The sequence below is a fragment of the Eleginops maclovinus genome, chromosome 8 (assembly GCF_036324505.1).
Source record: "Eleginops maclovinus isolate JMC-PN-2008 ecotype Puerto Natales chromosome 8, JC_Emac_rtc_rv5, whole genome shotgun sequence".
NCBI lineage: Eukaryota > Metazoa > Chordata > Actinopteri > Perciformes > Eleginopidae > Eleginops > Eleginops maclovinus.
The window spans coordinates 10657068-10682742 of NC_086356.1; the positions used below are offsets into that span (position 1 = coordinate 10657068).

The 25675-nt window shown below is 41.7% G+C and overlaps 1 protein-coding gene across 2 annotated transcripts; it reads left to right on the forward strand.

The window, feature by feature from the left end:
* The first annotated feature begins 6334 nt into the window (after positions 1–6334).
* Positions 6335–25103, forward strand: LOC134868032 (zinc finger and BTB domain-containing protein 7C). 2 transcript variants are annotated; one of them, XM_063888897.1, is made up of 4 exons: positions 6335–6469; positions 21259–21990; positions 22081–22754; positions 23205–25103. In XM_063888897.1, the coding sequence occupies exons 2-4, from the start codon at positions 21271–21273 to the stop codon at positions 23809–23811; spliced, it is 2001 nt and encodes a 666-aa protein (XP_063744967.1). In that variant the 5' UTR covers positions 6335–6469; positions 21259–21270; the 3' UTR covers positions 23812–25103. The 2 variants fall into 2 exon arrangements, with proteins under 2 accessions (XP_063744967.1, XP_063744968.1); XM_063888898.1 differs by lacking the exon at positions 6335–6469 and adding an exon at positions 15087–15450.
* The last annotated feature ends 572 nt before the right edge of the window (positions 25104–25675 follow it).

Consider the following 25675-nt stretch of genomic DNA (forward strand, 5'->3'; position numbering starts at 1 on the left):
TATTTGCACGTGTAATATTTGCATTTTGTGTGGAAGTACTCGAAAAAACTATTTTAAAAAGGCCCCATTCACACACAATGCACAAAGAGTGCTTACAAATCCAAAATGTTTAACTGTATTTGTTGTATTCAGATTTTATTTCTAATTTTACACACATAGCTCTTACTTACTTATAGATATAGATCTATAGGTCTTACTGTGTCAATAATCATATGTTTGATGTATTTGCTTTGTTTTTTATCTGTGTTACTAGAAGATGTTTTATCGTATCTGGTATTTGATAAATGGCGGTATTTTGAAACCAAAAATGGTTAACTATGTAACTAACTATACATGAGACAAAGGGGGACAATTCTACACAATGGGGGTTTATCTGATGAGGCCCAGAAATGGATGGTGTTTCTGTTCAACGACCCTACTGAGAAAACCACAACAGACGGATGGCAGGTATCGAGACCCGCTGAAAACAGACACCTTAACCTTTAAAGCCGTCTCTCTCTCTCTGTGGAGGGGAAGGAATCCTACACCACATCCTGTCAACCCCACATTAGCAGGGCCTCACTGAGACTTAGCATAACAGCACGTTGAAAAAACAGAGCAAAAATGTGGGTCAACTGAGGGTTAGAAACCTGGAAAAAATGCTTTGTGAAAGCCAACAGTTTGGTTTTCCTTTATCGAAGGCAAACGTACAAGCGAGTTAAAATTTCCTGCTGATTAGAAATCTCAGTCAGTCATCTTTTAAGTAAAACAGTCACGCAGCCTGTCCTTCAGCGATGGCGTTATTGCCCACCCAAAGCTCTCCCACCTCCTCTCTCAGTGGGTCAGCTGGGCCCAGGGTGTGTGGGATGTTGCTGTATGTTGAGGCAGAGGGAAAGTGTGTGAAATCTGTGTAGGAGAGGCTAAGAAAAACATTACGGCCTGGCAGCAGCGTAGTAGGGGGTGGAGGACGAAGAGGAGATCAGGGGGAGAGGGGAAGGGAACGCTGGGGGAGTGGAGTGCATGGGTATGGGTATGACGGCGGGGAAGGTAGGAGTGTTTGTTTGTGTGTGCATGTGTGTGTGTGTATAGGGGGTGGCTGCTGAGGTAATATCTCTGGGAGTGTGGTTAGATCATATTCCTCTTCTCATGCTGTGGGTGGGGTTTTGTGGTGGGGCCGGCTGGAAGAGAGGGAGGGGATGGCGCAAGGAAGTGGGAATGGATATGGTGAAAGACGGGTGGGTGGGGGGGGGGGTTGAGAGATGGGCAGTGCCGACAGTTCTCACAAAAGCTGCACCAGCGTTACGCCCCTGAAGTGGCAAGACTGGTTCACACCAGCTCTTCTCCACCTTCCTCTACTTCCTTTGTGTCATGATCTTTGTCCTGCTCTCGCCCACTCACTCACTAATAATCTTTTTCTACAGTTTAATACAAGTTTGATAATGTAGATTGACAAGTATCATGCAATACAATTAAACATATCAAGCAGACAGGCACTAACAAGTTGGCATGTTTACTGTTAATAAGACTGTGGTAACACCTTCGACATACTGTATTACAGGCACTTCACTACAAGCAGGGGCCAAAAACATGTGGTGACTATGAATATAATTTTAGCCGTGCCTGCGTTTACCTTTATATTGGTTGGTCGGTGTGTCCACAACTTTCCAAATGATTAAATCTAATGTGTTTCTGCTGGTGAGTAATCGGTCACCTACATCTTTCAAGTAATGTTGGTTTCCTCCCCATTTCTGTTTCTGTAAGGCAAGTTGAACTAGTTTGATGATCATAATGGCCCTTAAATGGTGGCATTATGGGAAAGTTTCTTCGTGCCACGTTATGAATAGGTGATGATGTGATAGTCCTTTAATCGAGGTACGCCTGTCTTAGCCAATCCCACCTTGTCACCACACAAAGCCAAAAGGTGGATTTACATGAGCATCAAAAACAACAACCCAAGCCTACAAGATGGATTACATGAATAACGTAACTCCGGGTAGAAGAAAACACATTAAGAGAAGAGGGTCAATGGGACTGCTACGTTTTGGGGGTACAAATAGAGTTGGGCAATATCAAAATTGCTGAAAACATGGCTTTATCAGAATCAGAATCTCTTTATTTATTTAAGAGAAAACGAAGACCTGTTGTGTGCATGATGTGCTACTAGATGCCTTTCAGTCCAGCAACCGGTCCTGGAGCCACGAGTTAATCAATCACGTATGACAAAAAAAGTAAAATGTTGAAATGCTTGTTATGTTAATATACCTGTGCGGACCGCCTGAGACAAATGTATGTGTGGGAGCATAGAGGAAGGATGAGCAAAAGAGTGAAGGAGGGACTGAGTAAAGTGGAAAATAGACGTTCCATAATCAAATGTTGTTCTAATACCGTGAGGCACCAATTCTGTGTTGAACTATGATCTCGTGCTGGTTACTATTGAGAATCATTCATTTCCTACACCCCCCACTCACACAGGAGGTGGATGAGGACAAAGAGGGGAGAGAGGTTTGTATCTCGGGCCACAGAAGTTTGAACGTTTGGAAGTAAGAGCTGCCAATAATATTGGAGATGTTGCAAACTGACACCTCCACACACACCTACACACCTCTGACCCACGTTACGGCCTCTAGTTCTAGTTACTTTGATCGAATAACTTATAGTCTTTACAAGAATAAAGAAAGGTGGCAATAAATCTGGTATGTACTGCATAAAAGAACAAGACCATGTGCCATTGGACCTTTGTGATTGGTTGTGTTCCTGTAAGACTGGACCTCAGCAAACTTAAAAACAAACTTCACGTTTAAAAAAACACAATGACATAAAGGTTAGTCTGTCACTCTTGTTTGTAAAATGTTTACTTAATATGTTAAAGTAATTCACCTTCATTATTATTATAATATCTTTGTGTTTTTTAAACTATATTTCATCTTTTTTTTTAGGCTGACATATTTGCTCCATCTATACTTTTTCTTTATAATATAGGAAATCAGTTCTGTAATTTAACATGATAACCATTTAAGTTGATGCCAGAAAAGTTTACCATTTTCATCTATAACACCTGAAAAGGACCAGCAGGCCCTCAAAACCCCTTTCAATCTTTGCCAACATACTATAAAACATATACTGTAAATAAACACATTTGTTTTGCTTATAATCATCATCAGCATCTTAAGATTCATTGTTTCCATGTTTCTGTTGGAGTAGTAAATGATCACCACCAAGTAAGGATTGTTCATGCAGTACAACTACATGTATTGTTTTAAGTGTGTGGGGAGAGTAAGAGAGCTTACAGCTTAACACAAAATCTCACAACAAAAGCAATTCATAAAACAGATTCCAACGCTGAAAACAGGTCTCTCTGACAGATTTGGTGATTGGATGGTCACACCCACTCCACAGGTGGCAGGATGAAAGCAACAGAAGCATGTGGGTGTTACTTCGAGTTGTTGCATTGTGTACTGTAGGCCCATTTCTCTATTGTATTCACACTGGACCCCAGCTTAATGTACAAAATAACCCACCAGGTTAGCAGACACACTCAGAGAAATAATTAAAACTCTGGATTCTAATCACTGTTGAAGGTATAGTATGCATGATGATTCCCTTTTAATTTGTATACTACACTCATCCAGAGTTGGATCCATCCTTTAGCCATCTCGCAGTGCTGTCCACAGCGGTGCTTTCATCAATGTGTTTTGAAGTAATTGCTTCGAGTGGTGTAGATTTTGAGCTCTTCCTCCTGACAGCTAGGAAAAGCTGTGATTGCAGTGTTACATTTGTATTTCCTGATATTATGTTCTGTGTGTAAAGATGTCCTGCTGTGGCGCTCATAGAGTGGCAGTAAACCCTGTCATTATTAATAGATAAGGTATGCTCATTTTTTTAACGAATTCAACTTATACTATATATTGCACCTCCATTGGACAGAAGGTACCGACTAACAGTGTGTATATCAAAATCATGATCTTGTACATTTAGGAGAGGTAAAAAGACACATGTTGTATTTAGGTGACATGTGGCAGGATGAGAGCAACAGAAGCATGTGGGTGTGACTTTGAGTTGTTGCATTGTGAACTGTAAGCCCATTTCTCCATTGTATTCACACTGGACCCCAGCTTAATGTACAAAATAACCCACCAGGTTAGCAGACACACTCAGAGACATAATTAAAACTCTGGATTCTAATCACTGTTGAAGGTATGTATGCGTGATGATTTGTATACTACACTCATCCAGAGTTGGATGCTAGCTCGCAGTGCTCTCCACAGCGGTGCTTTCTAAAAATCTCAAATGTCTGCTTTGTTCTGCTGCGCTAACCTTGATGTGTCTCCTCTTGCTTAAGTTTCTGAGAAGACCCAGTAATTAACAAGGCGATAAACCTTGCCAACGGATTTATGCTAATGACTGTGAACCACATCGTCATGTTGTTCTACAGGTACAGTATGAGAGGAAGTTCAGGACAATATCAAAGATTCATGACTGGACTTTGTCTGAACTTTAGATTCATTTAAACCCCGAATGTTAAGAGCTTGGATTTGTTAATGCTTTATAATTTCATATGGGTAAGTTTTATAATAATGATATTTAAATAAAAAACAAATGTATATTAAAAAGCTGTCATCTAAAAACATCTGAAAAATTACTCATCGGACTCAAAGAAAATCAGCACCTAATATCTGTTTGTTATATTTAGTTTTCTTTTCTCTCCATAAAAACTGAAAACACGTGGAAAAAAAGCTAGCCTAGCTCTGTCCACAGGAGAAAAAAACTGCATAGCAGCACTTACAAGGCTCTCTTATTTATACATTGTTTCATTTGTAGAGAGAAAGAGAGAAAATGCCAAGTTGCGCCCAGCAGTGAAGTACAGAACTGTCTGCTGGTTACTTAGAAACCTCATGGTAAAGATAAGACTCCAAGCACAGTCTCAAGAAACTCTTCTTCAAATAAACAGACTCTTGGGTCATGGGGGATTCAGGTTTCAGTCTAAAAGAAAAAGTGATCTAGCTACAAAGAGTGAAAGTACAGTGGTGCATGATTCACACTTGCTTCTCTGACCTGTTGTAACCTTGTGTGACTGAGTTCAAAGATTTTGACTCTGGAGAATGAGCATGGGACACACGATATGAAATGATCCAACCTCTGCTAGGTGAGAAGACAAATCTAGAAAAGATAGCAGTGCTAATGTAAACTTAACTCTGATTGGTCTGTCCTAAATTTAGCATCAAACCGAGTCGAGGCTTCTAGAAATAAACACGTCAAATTATTTATTGTATTTGTATTCTGTTTTGCGTTTCATATGAAATCTGAGAAACGTCCCTGTGATGCCTTGATGGCATGGTTTGCATATGAAGCACATATTTTTCCTCCTCTTATGCTGGATCATATCATACCTGCTCATGAGTTGCAAATTCACCTCACAGCAGCACGGGTTCCCCCAGCTCATATGATGAGCAGCTGTGAGTGACACAACCCTTCTTAAATGTTTTATTTGAATGACTTTCAAAGGCTGAATGAATATATTTTCACTATAATACATAACTTTATTGGTCAATCGTCACAAATTCGTAACCTTTTCTCTTTAGCGTTTTGAAAATCATTAGACCCTTTGGTGTCTGCTCTCGTACTGTATCACCTGATATGACACTTACAGCAGCTTTTACATCACTGATTACACCCTCTTATTATATTCGCATTACGCTGCATAATGGGCTTCAGAGCAGCACAATGGTTCTTACGTCTTGCCAGGTACGAGCTGGTACAGTGAGGCACACACCCAAACACACTCAGATACTGTCACCGACTATATCACACCACCTGGACACTTTTTATTTCTCCCCTGATATGTCTTTTGTTCAACACCTGATATGAACCCCTCTAGCTCCTGTTTGGCACAGGCAGAGACCCACCCACTGGTTCAACCCTGCATTATACTGCAACTACTTCCTCCCCAATTCCTATATGCTTTGAAGTATCAGTGCAGTAGTCCAGCTGCACAGTTTGGCTGTTTTATCAGCAGTGTCAATGCTTCTCCAGACTCATCTCTGGTGAGGCCTACCAGCACTGTTCCACTTCCTCTGTCCTCCTGTCCCAGCACCAAAGCTCAGCCCTGCTTAATCCCAGCCATACCTATACCACCCAGTCCATGCATGCAAGCAGGTTTTTAGGCTTGGCCCAGTGAGTGTGAGTGCATGTCACTCCCCTCCCCTAAGCACAGGTGGACTGGTAGGGAACGCAGCCAAATACTTTTGGTTTAGGTGGAGGGAGGGGTGTTGGCAGAGGCTGGTGGGTGTAGCAGTTTTTGTTTTGTTGTGTTTCTTAGATAACCGTTTCGTGGTACCTATTCACTCCCCCAAAACACTGACACACCTTCAGAGCAAATTTGAGTCTCTATCTCGCCTGCTCTCACTTTCACAAGTCTGCCAGCTCTCAGACACAGTTGAGTTTCCTGAGTGCGCTAGAAAGGAACTGAAATCAAAACTTCTCTTCTTTAAAGGTCAGTAACATCTAACTGTCTATTTCACTCTGTTTTCTTTTCAGTTTTGCCGTTCTTTTTACTTTTTCGCCTGCCCCAAGGAAGTAATAATGAGAGATTTATATTTTTTGTGTGGTGGGAAAATTTCAAAGTATAGAAAAGGTGTCGGCCACCCACGAGCGCAAGAATCTGACTTAAGGATGGCTGACCTTTCACAGGTTACCCTGTGTTCCCTTTTTAAGTTGAAAATCACTTCACGTCTGAATTTTTATAATAAGGGTTTTTCAGCTATTCTCATTGCTGAACAGAAACCTCCCTGTGTGTGTGCATGTCTTGCAACAGATGTGCTCGCAATGAAAGCCTGCCCCTGCACATAAAAGCCAAACAGTGAGGAGGAAGCAAGAGAAAGCATGACAAAGCTGGAACAGACTGATATCATGTTTTACTTTTACTTGTTTTGACAACAGCCAACTTGTATAACTACATGAGGATTTACTGTGCACGATATACATATTTTATTTTATGATATTTTTCCTTGCCATCATCACGATTCTATCATTATGAGAGCGCCTCAGTGGTTGTAAAATTAAATGTTATGGTTGTTAGGTTTCTAAATTGACACGTTAGTGACAAACGCATGTCATTGCTCCTCTGGAAAACTATCTTAAAATCTCACTTCCATTCTCATATGACACATTTATAATCAGTTAGTGATCAATTTTCTCTTCTGATACAGCTTCTCTGTACGAGTGGGGGTAGATATGTGACATCTCATTATTTCACTCTTCCTGTCTGTAATACCCTCCAATCAAAACACATTAGCGACTGTTAACCTTTAGGGGGATATTAAAAGCCTATCATGTGTAATGTCGGCTGATACATCAGATATAGTTACTGCGTTGTTCCATCTTTAAATCTGATAAACTATAATGAAATCATTATTACAATTATCAGAGTTTTCTATAGTTGAAGCTTCCTACATGTTCCTGTTAGTAAGAATGGTATTGCCTTGGGGCTTTAGTGGTTAATCTTTTATGTAAACTAATTGCAGCACTTCACCACGCAGCTTCTTAGCAGGTGAACCACATCAGTGACAAGTTGTTCATGCACATGATGGATGATTCAAGTAAGTAGAAAATGTAGGTTCGTATAGGCCTATGTAAAGCTGTGAAGTGACAGAAACAGTTATTATTTATAGAAGCATGTTTAGAACAGACAAGCTTCTGCCCTCACCTTTTATCAGCCTTCTTTAATAAAGACAAATAAAAGAAGAAGCACCTATAGAGCCTCCGTCCTTTCACAGAGACGTTTAGATGTGAATAAGTAGATAAGTAGATAGTAGGGCCTACCACACCTTCTCTCGTCATACACCCTGATCTACAGCCCTCTGTTTGCCTCTATCCTTCAGGATAGACTCAGTCGAACCTGATCCTGGTAGGTCTTTTGTTAAAAGGCCTCCCTTACATTGGTGTGTTTCACAAGCATTACCTGAGGCTCATTTCATTCGTGTTTGTACAATCTTACCTTAAGTGTACTATATATTATAAGTCTTTATGAAATATAAAGGAACTTTATGTGCCTTCTATAGAGTGTTGATGTGCTTGACAGCACAAAAGTACATAGTTGAGAAACTTAAGAGATGTGGATGAACGTGGCAGGTGAATGAGGAGGTAGATACATAATTGCAAAACAATGCAATGTGTTCATTATGAGACTGACAGAGTGAATGAGTCCACACGCCTTCTTCCCACCTGACAGTGTGTGGGCATGCCCATGTAACATCATGAACACGGGGGTACACAATCTGATCTTAACCTCCCATGACACAGATGTCTTCTTGTCATTGTTCTCCAGAAATCAGTGTTTTTAAATCACGCAGCTGAGACATAGTCCTATCAGTGCTGAAATATTTAATTAGCTAATCTTAATAAACCCCAAGTTCAGGTTAATGCAAGCATGTGAGTTTGTATGTATACAATGGCCGAGAAGCTGTTTGTGTGTGTGCTTGTGTGCGTATCCGCCCTCCTTCGTGGGATGGAGGTCCAGGTTTTGTTGTGTGTGTGGAGTTGGGCTGGGTGAGTAAGCCGCCCCTCACAGATGAATAGAGGATGGGAGGAGGCTTGAAGAGGCTGCCGTGGGTGGGAGGCCGAGCCTTGCCAAAAAAGCTCCTTCTGTGGGATTTGTGTACTTTTGCGTTCCTCACGAAACACATCGCCTAGCTCAAACGACAAAGCAGCCAGGGAGGCAGCCACTCACACTCCTAGAGGTCGGCTCGGTCGCACCCATTATATTCTTTCCTTCCGTTTACAATTTCTCCATTTCCTTCATTCTCCTCTTTTCTTTCCTAAGTCTGAACCAACTGCAGCTCTCCTCACATTGTGGCATTTTTGTGATTATGTTCACAAGTTTTAACAGCTGCCTCACCTTGGAGCAACATATTGCCTCTTACTGCAATGAGAAACTACAGAATGCCCTTTTGTCATACTATAATAATAATAAATTCATGGTTTTATTGACTTAAAACTACTTATTTGGGTATATAACATAAGTTTTGAGGTGTAATTTCATGAATTAAGCATAATCTTTACTATATCCCAGTGAAAATGGAATAAACAGTGGTATTTGTATTGCCCTGGAAGGTCAAACTCATCATAGACGTTTATTGTGATCGTTTCATCATCTGAAATGTTAGTGGAGGTGGTTTGATTTGTGCTTTTGCAATGAAGCATTTTAAATTGTGGGTGTTTCCTGAATCTTACCTAGATAATACAAAATAGGCCTCTGTAACCACTGGCAACCCACCTAGCCTCAGCCGATTGACAAGTGCAAAGAAACACGATTCTCAGCTCGGCAATCAGACACAATTAGAAGTCAGCAAATCAGAAAAAATGCAAGCACGACTTTGTAGAACAGATCTGCAGGAAACATAGAGTCGAATGTCAGTCAGCATCAGGGGGTTCGATGAAGAAAAGAAGAAAAAGAGAGCACGATTTCATAATGTCTAAAAGAAAGATCTGGGTTGAATAAGTGGGTCCACCCACCTGTGTGTGAGAGGCAGCGAAAGAGAAAGCGGGCCTGGATGGCAGTTTTAGAGACATGAGTGTGTGGGTTAGGCTAGCTGGCCTGCTTATGCTATCTAATCACGGGGAGAGAAAGAAGAGCAGCATGCCTTGATCCACCCACCCACCCCAGACAAACAGCAGTTAGCCTGCTAAGTACTATATGTGGTCGCCTGCAGCGCTGGGCCGTACATGGGGGAACAGACACCAAAAGTGACAGACTCTGCAGGTAACAGAGATCCAGCACAATTATGTCTCATTCTGTGCTGTGGAGAAAGAGAGGTGTGTCAATCAGGAGGCAGCTACAGGTCACGACTGCATGTGAGAGAGAGTGTATGTGTGTGTGAGGCACGCTTGGTGTGTGTTAATGGTGGGCAAGTTGGCCGTAATACAGCAGGTTGCAGGTAGGAAGAAACCTAATGGGAGTTATTTCACTGATTTATAATCCAAATTAGCCAGATTAGTTTTGACCTTAGCCTAACCACTGAAAAAAGGAATGTATTCCTAATAAAAACCTGCAGATTCAGCAGTTAGCTCGCTAAACCATTGATGTTTGTCAAAATCTTTTTTCGTCTTGGATTATTATCAGACTTATGAACATGAATAGTGTCACTGCTGAGTTGGTTTCACTGCGTCTCTTTTGTGATTTGGCTCATATACTGACTAGTTACCTGTGTGATACCTGAGTGGGTGTGAGACCAAAAATACCTGACCTACGAATTGCACTTGTGTGCTTGTGGGTGTGCATGTGGTTGAATGTGGTCCATTACCTTGTGCATGTGTGTGTGTGTGTGTGTGTGTGTGTGTGTGTGTGTGTGTGTGTGTGTGTGTGTGTGTGTGTGTGTGCCATGACAGGCATCTGTCTCCCCTGCCCTGCAGCCTTACTGGTTTAATTAGGAGGTGCCAGAGTGCCCGAGGGCTCTCCTGCTGACACACACACACATGCACACACACACACACAAACATTCACACACACTACCTGAGGGCAGACAGAGGCTGGCCTGCTTCTCGTTATCACTATAAGGAGTTGTCCTCGATCCCCCCACGACCCTCCCAACGCACACACACATATTGACACAAGTAAATGAAATCAACACAATAATGCATTCAGCAGAACTACAGTTTGACTCCTACAGTATGACATCAATACATTTATAATATATAATGAAGGTGGCCTTCAACATAAAAAACTAGAGCGGGATTTGGAGAGCGCAGACCTAGGCCAAGGCCATAGCCCTATCTCATGAGGTTAATTCAAAAATTCGAAGGCCTTAGTTATTTGCTCAAAAGCGTTGTTTTGACAATGGAAATCTTGTGACCCAGACTCTTTCAACAACGAAATCAAATATTGCAATGAAATAGTGCTGTATCTGCAACATGAATCGGATCCACGTCATTTTCGTGATCAATCCTACATAACTCAACTAGGTTTTATGAAAATCCAATTTGTTTTTAAATGATGAAGAGAAACCATAGCCTCCTTAGGGGAGGTAATATTCATATTTGTCTTCAACAAACATCACCAGAGACGGACAGGTTATTCTCACAAACAGCAGTGTGTTCAATCAGTGCATTAAGACCAGCTGTGAAACACTGTAACTCTCCTGCAGTACGAAATATGCAGCTTGTGTACCTTACCTCCCTTCTGGCAAATATTCCAATACTGATTAGGGTTTGAAAAGAAGACAAAAGTAGAGAAAGTTAAAGCGCAAACAGAAAGGTCAGCAGAAAGAGAAACGCCCTCTCCTCACTCACCCGATTGGCATGCTCCGAGGTGAGTTCTAATGACTTGACAGACAGGTGTGTGTCTCTGTGATTGAGCGGGGCGACATTACAGCAGGGTTTTTTTTTGTTGCACACATGCCTGCCCGCCTTTGGGTTTGAGCAACATTGCATATGTTAGCGTGTCTATCTCTGTCCTTGGACTTGAGACGGGATGTAGAACTGCTGCGATCCTCTATCTCCGGGCTGTGGGGGGATGATCGCCTCCCTTTCCTGCTCCTCTCCCACTGCATGCCACACCTGGCCGCCGACACACCAAGGAGAAGGGCATAAGTCAGGCTGCTTGTGTTTGTCTGTTTCCACAGTTATTAATCCAGGGAAGGTCTGATGAGTACACTGCCACGTCATTTCAAACCTGAATAAATGTTTTTTTTAAAGTTTGAAATTATCCCAAAGAGTCCTCCAAACTAACATAAATTGTGAATGAAACCAATGTTGAAAAATACTTACAAATATAAAGTGATAAATAAAGTAACGCTTATTGGCAAGTTTGTTTAGCGTTAGGCCCCACACGACTTCAGGTTAAGATCAATGTTTGGGCTCAAATGGAAGCTCTCTTAAGGATAAGTGAATTTCTTTGTGATGGTTACAATAATAAACACAGCGTAGGGTTAGGGAGTGATCATGCTAAAGGTTTGAATAACAACAACGCTTGCTATCTGTTTGAAACTAGAAACACAGATGTCTATACCATCTTAAAGTGCATTTTTTAATGACCCATCCATCAACCACTGACCTCCCTTACACCGACTTTGTCATGAGCCTTCTTTTCTCCTGATAGACAAGAGTCATAATTACTGCAGCCTTTGTCACTTGAGAGTAAACATGTGTGTTGTCCGGGTACCGCCAGAAATGAAATGCTGTAGTTCTTTTTGAATGGAAAGTACCCTTTTTAATCAAACATTTTCTATGACTAATAACTTTAACAGCGTGGGTTCAGCACCCAGGGCCAGTAGCTGTCTAGCTTTGAGGAACTTAATTATAACAAGCGTTTAAGTGTGTCCCTTTGTTTTACTGACACGTGCAAATGAGGTTTTATGGCGGTTGCATTGCTGCTATATAATAAAATATATTCTCATCAGTTCTTAGTTTTTTAAGACAAATTTGTGAATTTTATATTGAACAGCATCAAAGTCTCCTCGACACCAACGTCATGTAATGATGCTTCACACCCCATCCCCCCTCCCAAGTGCCAATCTGGTGTCCTGGTACGTTTATCCCACTGGGCGCAGCAGGTGGCAGTAAACAGGTACGCTGAGACGCCCGCCAGACAGACAGACAGACAAAACAGATGACTCTTACTCAGCCCCCAGTCCTCGTGTTTTGTGACAAGACTCACCACGTCTTGGTGTAGCCCTACACTGGCAAAGGACGGGGAGGGCAAAGAAAATTATATTTAGCCTGAAATATAAAACACCAAAACCCAAGATAAATGTCCTGTCTCACTAAACAATAATACAAGACTGTTAAAAAAAAGGTGTTGAAAGCACATCACTGAAAAGCTTTTTGTAAAAGGTTTTTTCCCAACCGAGATATAACTAACATGTAAGTGGAAGCTCCTGATAAAAATAAAAAAGGTGGCTAGAGTACCAATTACGAGGCAACATTTTGGTGTTTTGTATTACTTGGAAATATTGAAGTCATTTAAAACGTTAGTGTTTATTTGCAAGTTAGGCATGAATACATGTTTGCTTTTGTCTTGCCCTTGTGTGTTTGTACTGAATTGCGAATGATTTTGTTATTGGGAATTGTTGTGGCTTTTTAAATCAAGTTTACAGCCATGTATACTGTGCGTACATCACAGATGGGATGAAACACTTTTAAATCTACCGAAATTTGACTGTAGAGGAAATCAATGTATTTTTCACATTTTACAACTGCACCATTTGACCACTGGGTTTATGTCTATCATGGCTGATGGCACTTTTACAGAGTTCAGAACAAAGCAGTTCACACAGGTACCACTTACAGCGTGCTGCTATGACGACAGCGACGTGTTGAGAATAGATAGCCGATCTTATAAGATGGCAAATGTTGTTTTTCTGGCCGTCTGGCTGGCCTGCTAGTAGTTAGTGGCTAACCCTGTTTATATATACTAGATGCCAATGTGAGCTGGCCTCAGCTCTCACCCTGTACAAAACAGTGTAAACCGCCAGGGCATGGGCTGCGGTTTGCTTCAGTCCATGTTTTCCCCAAAGGGAAGTGGGCATAGCAGTCTGATGTACACTCTGATGTCTACTTGTTTGTGGAGGTTAACGCAACACAATTTGACTGCTTTCATAGCCTGATTGTCAGTTATGATTTGTGGATGGTTTGAAATACTTCAGTAGATTCGAAGGTCCCCTGACCACTGAGTCAACACTGTCTGACTGCATATTTCACCTTTATGAAAGAAGGAAAGGGTTTGGATTTTTTCTTAATTCTATGTTAGATTCTTAAATAAAGTTTTATTACCTGCACCCCTGTTTCTTTTAGGTCTGTGAGAGAAAACGCTCACGCACAATTTTGAAATGCATCACTCAGGCGGTGATGCTTTCCTGTAAGCTAAATTAAACTAAATAAATGTAGTAATACAAAGGGCGGGGTTTATTGAGGTCATGCAGGAAAGCCTAATGGCTGTTTCAGATCTTTTGAATGTGCTACGTCATAACATTTGGCTTGTCTGAGAAAACACTCTTTCTCCCTTTTCTCTTTTTATTGCTGTCATAAACTCACACGCACTTTGACACAATTTGAGGAATCAGTAAGCCATGCTGTGTACCATTACCTGTGTTACCATAAAATTGTGACAGCAATTGCACATTATCTTGACGTTCTTATACATCTCACCAAACGCCTGCTGAACAGGTTTACTAATCTACACTGAAGTCTATACAGAATGGCTTCTTTCTGCACTTCCTCCTACTCCAGATAGAGGTGGTGGTCTGTCACCAACGGCTGCCTTGCTTGGGTGGCTTTCTGACTCAAAACAAGAATGTAACGTTGGCCTCTCTTCAACCTGGTTTTTGAAACCTTGGTTGAAAAAGAGATGTTTCAACACAAAGGAAAATAAGTCTGCCTTGCTTATTTCGTATTTTTCAGCGTTTGTGGTTCTAACTTTGTCTCAGATTGTCAGCTTTTATGTGATATTTCCTTTAAAATGTACACCCCTGACTGAATCAGCGTGTTTTTATAAGCTTCTGACTGCAGGTTGCCACACACCAAAGTGTGTTAATGTAATTTCAGTAATTAGTCTGTTGTGAGCGTTTATTGGGGCTACACTCGCCCAGCATGCACCTCATGGCCTTTCTTTAACCCTACATTGACTTAACACACATGCAGAGGTTTCAAAGGGTTTGTTAAATGTTTTTTAGATTATAGAATTTGCTTTAGAGTGCAACTGTTTTTAATAGACCCGGAGATCTGCATCTGTGTGACTCCTCCTATGCATCTCTTCATCTCAGCTTGAGACTAACCAACAGAGGTGCACAAAATAGTTTTCCAACTTTTCTCTCTCTTCCTCCTTTCCCTTTTTAACCCTCCCTCCGTCTCCCCAAACAACCCCTTCGAGTTCTTCGCCCCGGTCCCTTTATACCGAAAATTCACTCTAACACAAAAATTCATTTTGTCTGACCTAAATCAGAGGGTGTCTGCGCCATGGGCTTATTACACAGTGCGCTTAAACTTGTGTTGTGGAGGAGGATGGGGTATTATTATCTTCCAGCTACCCACCCTGCTATAAAAACTAGTGGTGCGACATCTCCACAGCGCAGTGCTGCTGCCCTCCCTCCCTTCCTCTTACTCTCTCGCTCTTCCTACATGAGCCACACACAACAGTGAGCCTGACTCTTAACTCCACACTAGCCACTCTGCTACACAGACAGACCCAAGAATCACACTCTGCTCTCCGCTGCTGCGCTGCTTTTCCTTCACTCCATTGGATATTCCTCCTTGGGTGTTTTTGTTTTTTTACATTTAATTTTGTGAATGGGCATCCGTGGCCGGTGTGAGGAGCTTGTGAATGGACTGACTGCCGGGCTGACTGATTGACAGCAAAGAAAAAGGCAGCGGTGTGTCATTTAAAAAAGGGCAATGCTGAGAGGTCAAGCGAGGAGCAACAGAGCCTCTAAGTAGTCTGGAAATACAAAGCCACGTGAGGGGAATCAAGAAACTGAAGGCACGGTAGGTGACGGGTGCTGAAAGCTGTGGTATGCTTGGGAGCGTATCAAGACATGTGTGAATCAATGAGGAAGCCAGAGTTTTAGAGTAAACACATGGGTGTGTGTCTGAGCGTATATGTCCATAATAATTGGTCACATTGTTTCAGAGTGTGTATGTAAGTGAACAAGCTTGCACTTGTGCGTTATGTTTCAGTGAGCACACGTGCAGCAGTTAGTGTCCCTGTTTAAACAGTGTTTGAGTGAATATTGAAGCTCTAGATCATAAAGGCCTGACAAGGTGCAAACAGGTCAATAAAGTCACTTAATGACTCATGTAATTATTTAGGCTGTAGTGTAAATATTGTGCTGTAAAATTCTGGAAATAGCAGGAGCGTTTATAGCATCTCAGCACGTCTTGAAAACGTCAAACATAGTAGTTGAACTGGATTTAAGTATGTGTTTTGTCTCCAGCGGTAATTATAGATTGCACTTTTAGATATTCCATATCTATACGACATTCTGCTTTGAATCCAAAATAGAAGCTCAGGTAATTCATAAAGATGAAGGGAATGTTTGTGAGTGGGGACAAAATAAAAACATGTTATGGATTTGAAGCTGAGCTGAAAATTACTGTTTACCACGGGCTTGTTGTCAGTCAGCTCATCTTACCTCATGATGTTACAAAATGCCATCACCAGTATTACCATTAAAATTGTTGACGAGTTGTTGTTCCATCATTATGTATTAAGATGTGTTTGTAGTCACATTTAGATATATACAAAAATGCAGTATACAATTTAGCGTAAGAGGAAAACAAAGAAAATCCAGCTGCATAAAAATGTAGTTGGTATTACTTTATAATGTGTGCGGCTGGTATCTCAGATACTGTAACACTTCTAAAGTCACTACAGAAAAGTACCTGCACTTAAAAACCTATTCAACAGGATTAAAAACTATGACAGTCATTTTATTAAAGATCGATGTCATGGAAATTACAGGTTTGCTTAATTTCAATTTGATACTCTGATTATATTTCATTAGCTGCTGTCACTTTTAACCTGCAGCTGTCAGCGAGTAAAAAAGGCTTTTACTTTTTTTCATGAACATTTTTTCTGTTCTTTTTTAAAATGTCCTTTTTAAACCCTTTTGGTTATTAATGCACTATTTCTGAATATATGAAAATTAGATCCGATTATCATCCGATTTTAACCACGACTTAATTATGAAACAGTAAAAAGTATACACACATTTTTTCTCCATTGTAACATTCCAGAAATTGCAACTTTCTTTTGTTCATTTGGTAGTGTAGGCTTTATCCAGACAAACACAGATGTAGAGAAACACAAAGGGATGTGGAATAATTTTTAAAAATCTGTCTGTTAGAAGAAAAAAGTCTACAAGAAAAGTTCTTAATCACCGAACAGATTATTGACGGCAAAACCTAAACCTTTGTTTACTTTGGGGGTGAGAGAGATAATGGTGTGTAGCTGCGGGCCCCCCTGAAGGCCTGAGAGATGACACTTGGTGCAGAAAGGCTCTTTAAGGGGCCGAGTGACTTGACTTGGCCTCCAGATTTCTTGAGAACAAACTCAGTGTTTTTCTCTAAATATTCAATTGATCATATTTCCTATTATTTCGAATTAAGAAATAATTCAAGGTATTAATCACCAATAATTTTCTGTAAAAATGTAATAATTGCTGTCTTATTTCAGTCATTTTCAAGAACTAGGTGTTACATTTTAGGAATTGTATTAAAAGAAATGCAGGCTGATTTTCTACCAAAATGATAATAATCAATAATATAAGTCAGTCTAAAATAAGGATAATAATGTGACAGCAAAATAATCTGTTTTATAAAAGTGTAAATGTGAAATAAATGTGCACCAAACTGTGTAAACTTCTTGTAAATACATTTCTGACATCTCTTAACTTTTAAACAAAGCGCAGCTAGAGCATTTACCTCAAATTTGGCCCCTGACATTTCCTCATTATGTCAAGATAAAAAAATGTTTTTGTAACTGGCATTATAAAGTGTTCACCTGCTCAAGTTGACAGCAATTAAGATATAGTTTAAAAACCTCCATGGCCTATAGGCTCCAGACAATTGTCAGTTAAAATCCGACCAAGGAAGAGTCTCCCTGAGAAACAGGTGCACTGCTGTGTTACCGCTGATAATGGACTGGCTTACACAGTAGGTCAAATGAATGTCTTCTCCTAATAAGGGGAGGAATTTTGGCTGTCAATAATATAAATTATTGGCCGTGGAATTGTCCATCTGTGGGCAGGTGTGTGCTGTGGGCAGTAGGTGACAGGGGTAAACTTTGGCTGCTGGTGATTTAGCATGTGGGTCAGGTGGATGGCCTGACAGCAGTAAACTCGGCTTTAGGTGTTGTAGCTTACAGGCCAAATGAATGTCTGCATGTGACAAGGGTTGAGATGGACATTAGCTGCTGATTTGTGGCCTGAGCGGTCAGGGATGGGGACAAGTTAGGCGCTCTGCTCTGGGCATAATGATGATACAGGTGCAACAGGGACAGAGAGAGGAGGAGGAGGAGAGGAGGAAGAGGAAGAGGAGACTGATTAGGCGAAGTTGGCGGTGGTGGTCAGAGCCCGGAAACAGATGAAGTTCTCGGGAGAAAGACGACACTGAATGAAGGTGACACATAATTTGGGGTGGGAGTGCTGAGAGTTGAAAGTGTTAGTGACTAAGTGAGGCATGAGAGGAGACGTGGCCGGTACATGCAGGCGAAAAAGTGAGACAGACAGAAAGGCAAGACTGACCATCAGAGGTCAGTTTATTGATTGAATAATTCATACTGAGTTGGTATGATTGTTTTCACACATGGTACTGAAATTCCTTTTAAGTAAATCAGTGATGCACTTATGATGAAGAGAAATATGTGATGATTCAAAATACGAATTAGACGATGTAGAATGTATCCCAAAATTGCTGTTCTCCTTTAAAGGCTACTCCAAATAAAAAAGTAAATTCTTGCACAAGCGTATATTTAAAAGCAATCAATGTGTCAGTCTCACTCTAGCTCACAATAAATTCAAACAATGAAGACGTCCGAGCTTCTTATCCACAGATCCCTTTAACAGTTAGACACAACAGCTCGTTTAGGGCGATCTGATACAAGCATTAATAATAATTCCTTACTCCTTTTCCTTAATCCGGTTGTTATAGCCAAAAATCTTTTCAATCAAGTGAGTTTTATCAATAAAGAAAAAGTTGGATTGTCCTTCCATGACTTCACTGTCAGAGTAAGATGGATAAAGAGCCAAATGACTTAAACAGTCATTATCAGAGGCCTTTCACAAGGCGTCCCCACCCTGGCTGCTCTAATTTGGTGGAGGGGAGGGGGGGTGGGAGTGTGTAAAGGGTTAAGGCTGTTTGGCTGATGAAATGTCGCTCCAGGACCTTGTGGTGGGAAAGCTGTGCCCTCCTTCCCTCCCTGTCTATGTGGCACATCCTCCTTAGATCCTCTCCACATTGTAATTAGGGGCCGGCCGCTAAGAGCTAGTGCTAGCTGGTGGCAGGCAAACAGTGAGAACAGAGGGGATTGGTGCTCGCTGGGGCACCAGGCGAACAAACAGCAACAGCAGCACGTGTCTCATAGTTCCAGGAGTGGGTGGGATGGGTCGAGAGCAGACGAATGACAGTGGGTTCATCAAGCCCTCCCAGCCAGGCTCTTTCTCTCTGCCTCTTATCCACTCCGTTTTGTTCCAAGCTCCGCACTATTGTTTGCCTTGGCAGGCTGCTACAGGGAGGGGCCCCTCCGCTGGTGTTTGTGCAACCTGTTAGGGAACTTTTAAGGCCATCTGATCTCGCTCTTACTCTCTCACTGGAGATTCTCTCACCTTCTACCCAGGCTATTACTTTTCTCGATGTTAGACACAAGTATAACGTACTTTGGTTTTAGAACATTAATCTGCACTACAGAAATAGACAGAAGTTTTAATGTTGGATGCGTAAGTGGACGTTATGGTACAGAATTTGCTGGAGTATTTGTTTCAAATGAAATGCAGACAGAACATATGTTCCCTTCAGTATTTACATATCATTTCAACTGGTGGCAACTTGGTGCTCTTTTGTTCCAGTTTTCAAATCGTTGGTAGTTCTGTGTAGGTCTGCGGGCCTATATCCTATACCACCACCCCCTCTATAGACATTTTAATTATGACCACACTGTATCAATAGCATGAACATAGCAACAGTTACCTAGCAACAAGATCGACAAGAAAAAACTACATGTAAGATTGGTAACCACGTTGTATACCTGCAGGTGAAATTACGGATTTTCGAAAAAATGTCTCACTCGATGGTGTGATCCCAAACTGCACATAGACAAGAATATTGGTGTGTGTGTGTGTGTGTGTGTGTGTGTGTGTGTGTGTGTGTGTGTGTGTGTGTGTGTGTGTGTGTGTGTGTGCACGCATGTGCGTGCGTGTGTGTGTGTGTGTGGCTTTAGCCCTGGCCCATTTCAAGCCAGCCAACAATGCAGCTGTGGTGAGCGAGCCCGCTTCAAAGTATTTATCTAAACATGCCTCCAGTGACCACCAAGTGTGGACGGCTAAGTTTAAGCTCTATTCATAGATGTGAATGAATGAGCACCCTGCCAGAGGAAGTTTTATCACAGTAACTGTAAACAACAGCGCAGTGAATCAACAGGTAGGAACTCAGGCAGCTGTGGAATGAAGGCTTAAAGAAAAGCACAAAGAGTTTTGTGTGTGTGTGTACATTGAAATTGTGGCGAGTATAGAGTGCATAAGTAAGCATTTTGACAGGATACAGTATCTAGAGTACAATCTGACCTCTTTTGTCGTTCTCTTCATTTCTCACCACATCCCAATCACACACTGTATTGTTCCAATGAAGGTATCAGCTTTCTTCGAGCTCATATCTGGTAGAAACAGACACAAGAGATGGATGTTACACACGTTATCATCATGTGTCAAACAAAACAAAAAAAAACTCATTACAAGAAAAGTCAAAGTCTTATCAAGATGATGGGTTTCCCTAACGCTCAGAGTCACAACGCGCTCCTACAAGAAATCGTGATAGCACATTCAGGATTAAATATTACCCGATGTGATCAAAATGAGACATGCTGTATTTACCACTTGTTGCCTTTGCTGCACAGATGGCACACAAACAAGCATGCCTACAGTATATTTTAATAAAGCTAGACTGTCACTGGTTGTTGTTGTTAAGAATATCAGCTTCAGCTAAGAGCATTTCAATTGTGCATCGATATACAACTATTGTTTTCTTTAAATCAGTGTTTTAGAATAATGGACTGTTTCATTGTTTGCTTTAACATGCCTGCATAGTTTTCCTGTTTGAACTCCATCCTCACGAGAATCCCTGCAGCATTCGTGCTCAAATGTTTATGATACTGAGTCCGTTTCTTGAGGGAGTGAGAAATGTGGATTTTCATTGTGAAAATAAAATAAAATGCCAGTAGGAAATCCAATCACATCATATTAAATAATAACGTGTTTAAAGCATCAATTTACACCGAAATACTTTTTTTGTTGAGTAAAACGATCTAATTTGTACAGTTTTTCCCTCTTTTTGCGACTTGAATCTCATCCAATCTGAGTCCTTATCTAGATTTCAGTGCAGTTGAATTTTTTTCTGCCTTATACCAAAGATCGGGAATTAGTCAGAACTCCGAAAAGGTGTTATGAACATGAAATGATATATGTAATATGTATAAAATAAATATAAAGGCTATGAGGGTAAATGTGGATCCAGTAGAAAGATGTCTTCTTCATTTTCATTGAAGTGCCACTAAACAGTTCCCTGTTATTGTCTTCTATCTAGATAACCATAAGCATGGTTCATCACAGAGAAGAGGACCTGATTGGGATCCCCTTCCCAAACCACAGCAGCGATGTCCTCTGCAGCCTCAACGAGCAGCGCCGGGACGGGCTGCTCTGCGATGTCATCCTCATTGTCCGCGACCAGGAGTACCGCACCCACCGCTCCGTCCTTGCCGCCTGCAGCCAGTACTTCAAGAAGCTCTTCACAGTGGCCACCACGGATAGTGGAGATCATAATCACACAGCCGCTGTCTACGAAATCGACTTTGTGGCCCCGGACTCCCTCACAGCCATCCTGGAGTTCGCCTACACTTCGACTCTGACGGTGACGGCGTCCAACGTCAAAGAGATCCTGACCGCCGCTCAGATGCTGGAGATACCCTGCATCATCAACGTCTGCCTGGAGATCATGGACAGTGGGGGTGGAGGCAGCGGAGGAGGAGGGAGAGGGGAGGAGGGAGATGAGGAGGAGGAGGATGCCGAGGAGTTCGAGGAGGAGGAGGAAGAAGAGGAGGATGAAGAGGAGGACGAGGGGTCGAGGAAGGACGAGCAGGAGGACGAGGAGGACGATGTCAGCGAGAGGTCACTGCAGTCGTCGGAGAGCAGGGGGGAGCAGACGTCTCGGGGTATGGGGGACTCACCGCCTCCCAGCACCTCCAACTACCAGCAGCAGTTTGACTTGCACAGAGAGTCGTCCCAGTCGCAGTCTCCGGACAACATGAGAGGGAAACAGGTAGTTGTTTTGTCATATTTCTGATAATAAAGCTTGAAAATGTTATGATTCTAAAGTTCAGAAGGCTGATGATGCTGTCTTATGCTGCAGGAGAGTATGGAGAGTCGGGCTTTAAAGGATTTTTCCATCGAGTCTCTCCTCCAGGAGGGTCTCTACCCCCGTATGTCAACCCTGGACAGGAGGGCCAACTTCTCTCCTCTCCTCCCGGGCTTCTACCCCTCCATGTGGGCCGCAGAGTTCCCAGCCTTCCCCAAGCAGCTCCTGGACCCCAGCCACCTACCCCATCCCCACGGCGGGGCCTCGCAGCAGAACAGGCTCCACCACGGCTTCCCCTCCTCCGCACCGATGGAGGCCTCCAGACCCCTTGATCTCGCTGTGAAGAGAGAGATCATAAAGGAGGAGATGAAAGACGAGATCCCGCTCAGTCTGCTCCACGGCAACTTCCTGAAGGAGTTTGTCAGCTCGGGCCTAGGCAGCAACATGAACGCCGGGTCAGCGCCTTCAGAAAGTCAGGCTCTGGGGCCGATAAAGGATGAGGCTGACTTCCGGTCGTACCTGAACTTCCTGAGCTCTGCGTCCCACCTAGGGGCTCTGTTCCCCCCCTGGCAGATGGAGGAGGAGAGGAAGATGAAGCCCAAAGCATCACAGCAGTGTCCAATCTGCAACAAGGTCATCCAAGGTGCTGGGAAACTGCCTCGACACATGAGGACGCATACGGGGGAGAAACCGTACATGTGCACTATCTGTGAAGTACGATTCACCAGGTATGCAAGGCAGTACTTTTTATCACATAATCATTACTCAGCTGTAAGTGTTTCAGATCAATAAGCCACACAGAGATCACTGTGAGAGCTTTTATGTGTTTTATACTACTAAGCATCAGGTTATGAAAACTGCAGGGTTAACGGAAAAGTACTGCAATTCTCTTTAGACTGAGGTTAATCTGTTTTTACCCAATCTAAATATCAAAGGGCTTTAAGTGGAAAGCCCCCTCCGCTGGTTTCTATGCATTAGTGGTATCTAACTCACTTAGATCCTCTTGCTCTGGCACAGTTCCGCAGAACTATAATGTCAGCAAAGACAAATCGTTTTTTAAACTCACTTCTACTTAACGAGGTCTAAATGTGTGAAGAATAGCAACGCTGTAATTTATGTGTTAACCTTTCCACCCGCCACAAACTGAATGAAAACATGTGGTTTTGTTCTTTTCTCAGACAAGACAAACTCAAGATCCACATGAGGAAGCACACAGGTGAGCGCCCCTACATCTGCCTCCACTGCAACTCCAAGTTTGTCCACAACTACGACCTGAAGAACCACCTGCGCATCCACACGGGCGTCCGTCCATACCAGTGCGAGCACTGCTACAAAAGTTTCACACGCTCGGACCACCTACATCGACACATCAAGAGGCAGAGCTGCCGCATCTCCCGCCCCAGGCGAGGACGAAAGCCAGCTGCTTGGCGGTCCACACCCACCAGCAACTTCCTGTGCCCTCCCACTGCTGCCCCCAACCGGTTTGAGGAGAACGGGTTAAGTCCTGCATACCAGGGAGTCAAGAGCCACGGACTCGGGGAGATGCTTGGCAACAGGGGTCTGGGATTTAAGAGCGGGGACAGGGAGAGCAGGGAGGAACGGCGAGCAGAGGGAAAGCACATCGCAGAGGAGGAGAAGGCAGGAGCAGGGAGGCAGAGGGGAGTGTTTGCCTTCGCCCTGTCTGGAGAAGAAGTGCTTACCCACGCTCCATTTTACGCTGCGCCCTCTGACCCCTGGACCATGAGACTAGAGCGTGCTCCTCCCATCCCTGAGCCGGCCAAATGAACTGAAGTCTGACAAAGAAGAAAAAAAGACAAGAAAGATACTCTCTTTAAATCTCTGAGTCTTTTCTGCTCCAAGAAGCTGCAGCACCTTTTAAAAAAGTGAACAAGACATTGATTAACCCTTTGCAGACTGCTGATGTGGCAGACTCATTCATTCATTTCACAGATGTCATGTTGAATAATTGTTTACAAATAATCCGATAGCATTTAAGAGGAGGCAAACAGTTTGACACTGCTAATGAGGAACACATATCAAAATGCTGTTATATATATTATTTGCATTACTTATGTACAGGTTTGTTCAAAATGCTATAAATTCAAAACCTAAATCATTTTAAAGTGTCATCTTAAACAAAATGTGATTAGGTTTTTTAATGAAAAATCTTTATATTTAAAATAAATTTCCATGAATTAATCACAATCTATTGCAATTGTTAAATGAGTGACTATGAATGTAAAACATTTACATGAATACATGTACAAAATAATCAAAAATGTATTACAGAATGAGGTTCATAATCATAACATTTCAGTCTCAAAACAAAAGGAATGTTTGGTCTATTGCATTGTAATACTTATTTAAATAAGCCTTCATCCGAACAAATCACAGTGAGTTGTATTATGATAAACTGTGTTTGAATGTTAAAAAAGAGGACCTGTACTTCCAAACAAATAGAATAATGTTTTAGAACAGCAGGGCGTTATCCGACACATGTCCTGAAAGTATGTTTAATCCTGACATGGTTGTTTTATGATATTCCCAAACAAAGGGAACCCACTTGAAGTCTAATAAATCAGGACCTTTGATAACGTGTTATTAAACTTTCACTGCCTTTGTTCTGAATTAAGCTCCTCGTCTGCACTATTGTACATAAGTACAAACGTTTTGGCCATGGTGGTGTTAATTACAGTTGTGTTGCTGATAATGTAAAATATATAAATATATATATAAATACATATTGATTTTAAAAAGGCATCCATCCAAAGATGTGTACTTTGATATTTCACAGACTTGAATAAGAATTTTAATGTTAATGAAATGTGTCTTCAGAGGATGTATATTTGTGACCAATCAGCTGCCGCTTTAGCTAGAAAGTATGCTTGTGTTTTATCTGCTGCAACAAATCAAGAGGGTTTCTGCCCTGTTGTTCATCTCTGATTTGTGTATAAAGAAGTTGGATAAAATTGTTTGAATTGAAATGGGAAAGTATTTTCTTGCTATTTATGCATATTTAAATGAATGAGCCTTGGCTATATTTTGCAAATCTGTTTTATAAAGACACTAAATGTTGACATTTGCTTTCCTTTGGCGTATTATTTTAGTAAAATGACCATGTGTGTGTTTCTTGGTGGGAACCATATAGACATCTAGACTGAAATTGAGGAAGTTTTAGATAATCAGTGGAACCTGACAAGTGGACAAATTGAGAGACTATAAATGTTATATAGATAATCACATGATACAACATTTAACTACAGTTCAAATTGCTTCATATGTTACTTTGGATAAATTACCCAACAATAAAAAGAAATTAAATCCTCTTTTCTTAATAAATGAAACAATAAACCCAGTGATTTTCAGTGGCGGGATCTTTAACCAATTAAAAATGCACACTAGACAGCACAAAACACAAAAGTTGATAGGTTAAAATGATTATAAAAGTACACTACACTACATTCATTCATGACTGATACTTATTCAAATCAGTCACAAAAACGTCAGTTTTTTAGTATTCAAGGAATCCAAACATCATATTGTGTATGATCTATCAACAATCACAGAAACACTTTTTAAAGAGCATTTGCTTCATTCATTACACAATCAAGTTGAAAGATATTAGGTTAATACTAAATAAAGCACCAAA

Coding starts and splice junctions, on each gene's coding strand:
- LOC134868032 (XM_063888897.1), top strand. CDS start 21,271: ATGGTTCATCACAGAGAAGAGGACCTGATTGGGATCCCCTTCCCAAAC. Junction 21,991..22,080: donor ACAACATGAGAGGGAAACAG/GTAGTTGTTTTG, acceptor CTTATGCTGCAG/GAGAGTATGGAGAGTCGGGC. Junction 22,755..23,204: donor TGTGAAGTACGATTCACCAG/GTATGCAAGGCA, acceptor TTCTTTTCTCAG/ACAAGACAAACTCAAGATCC.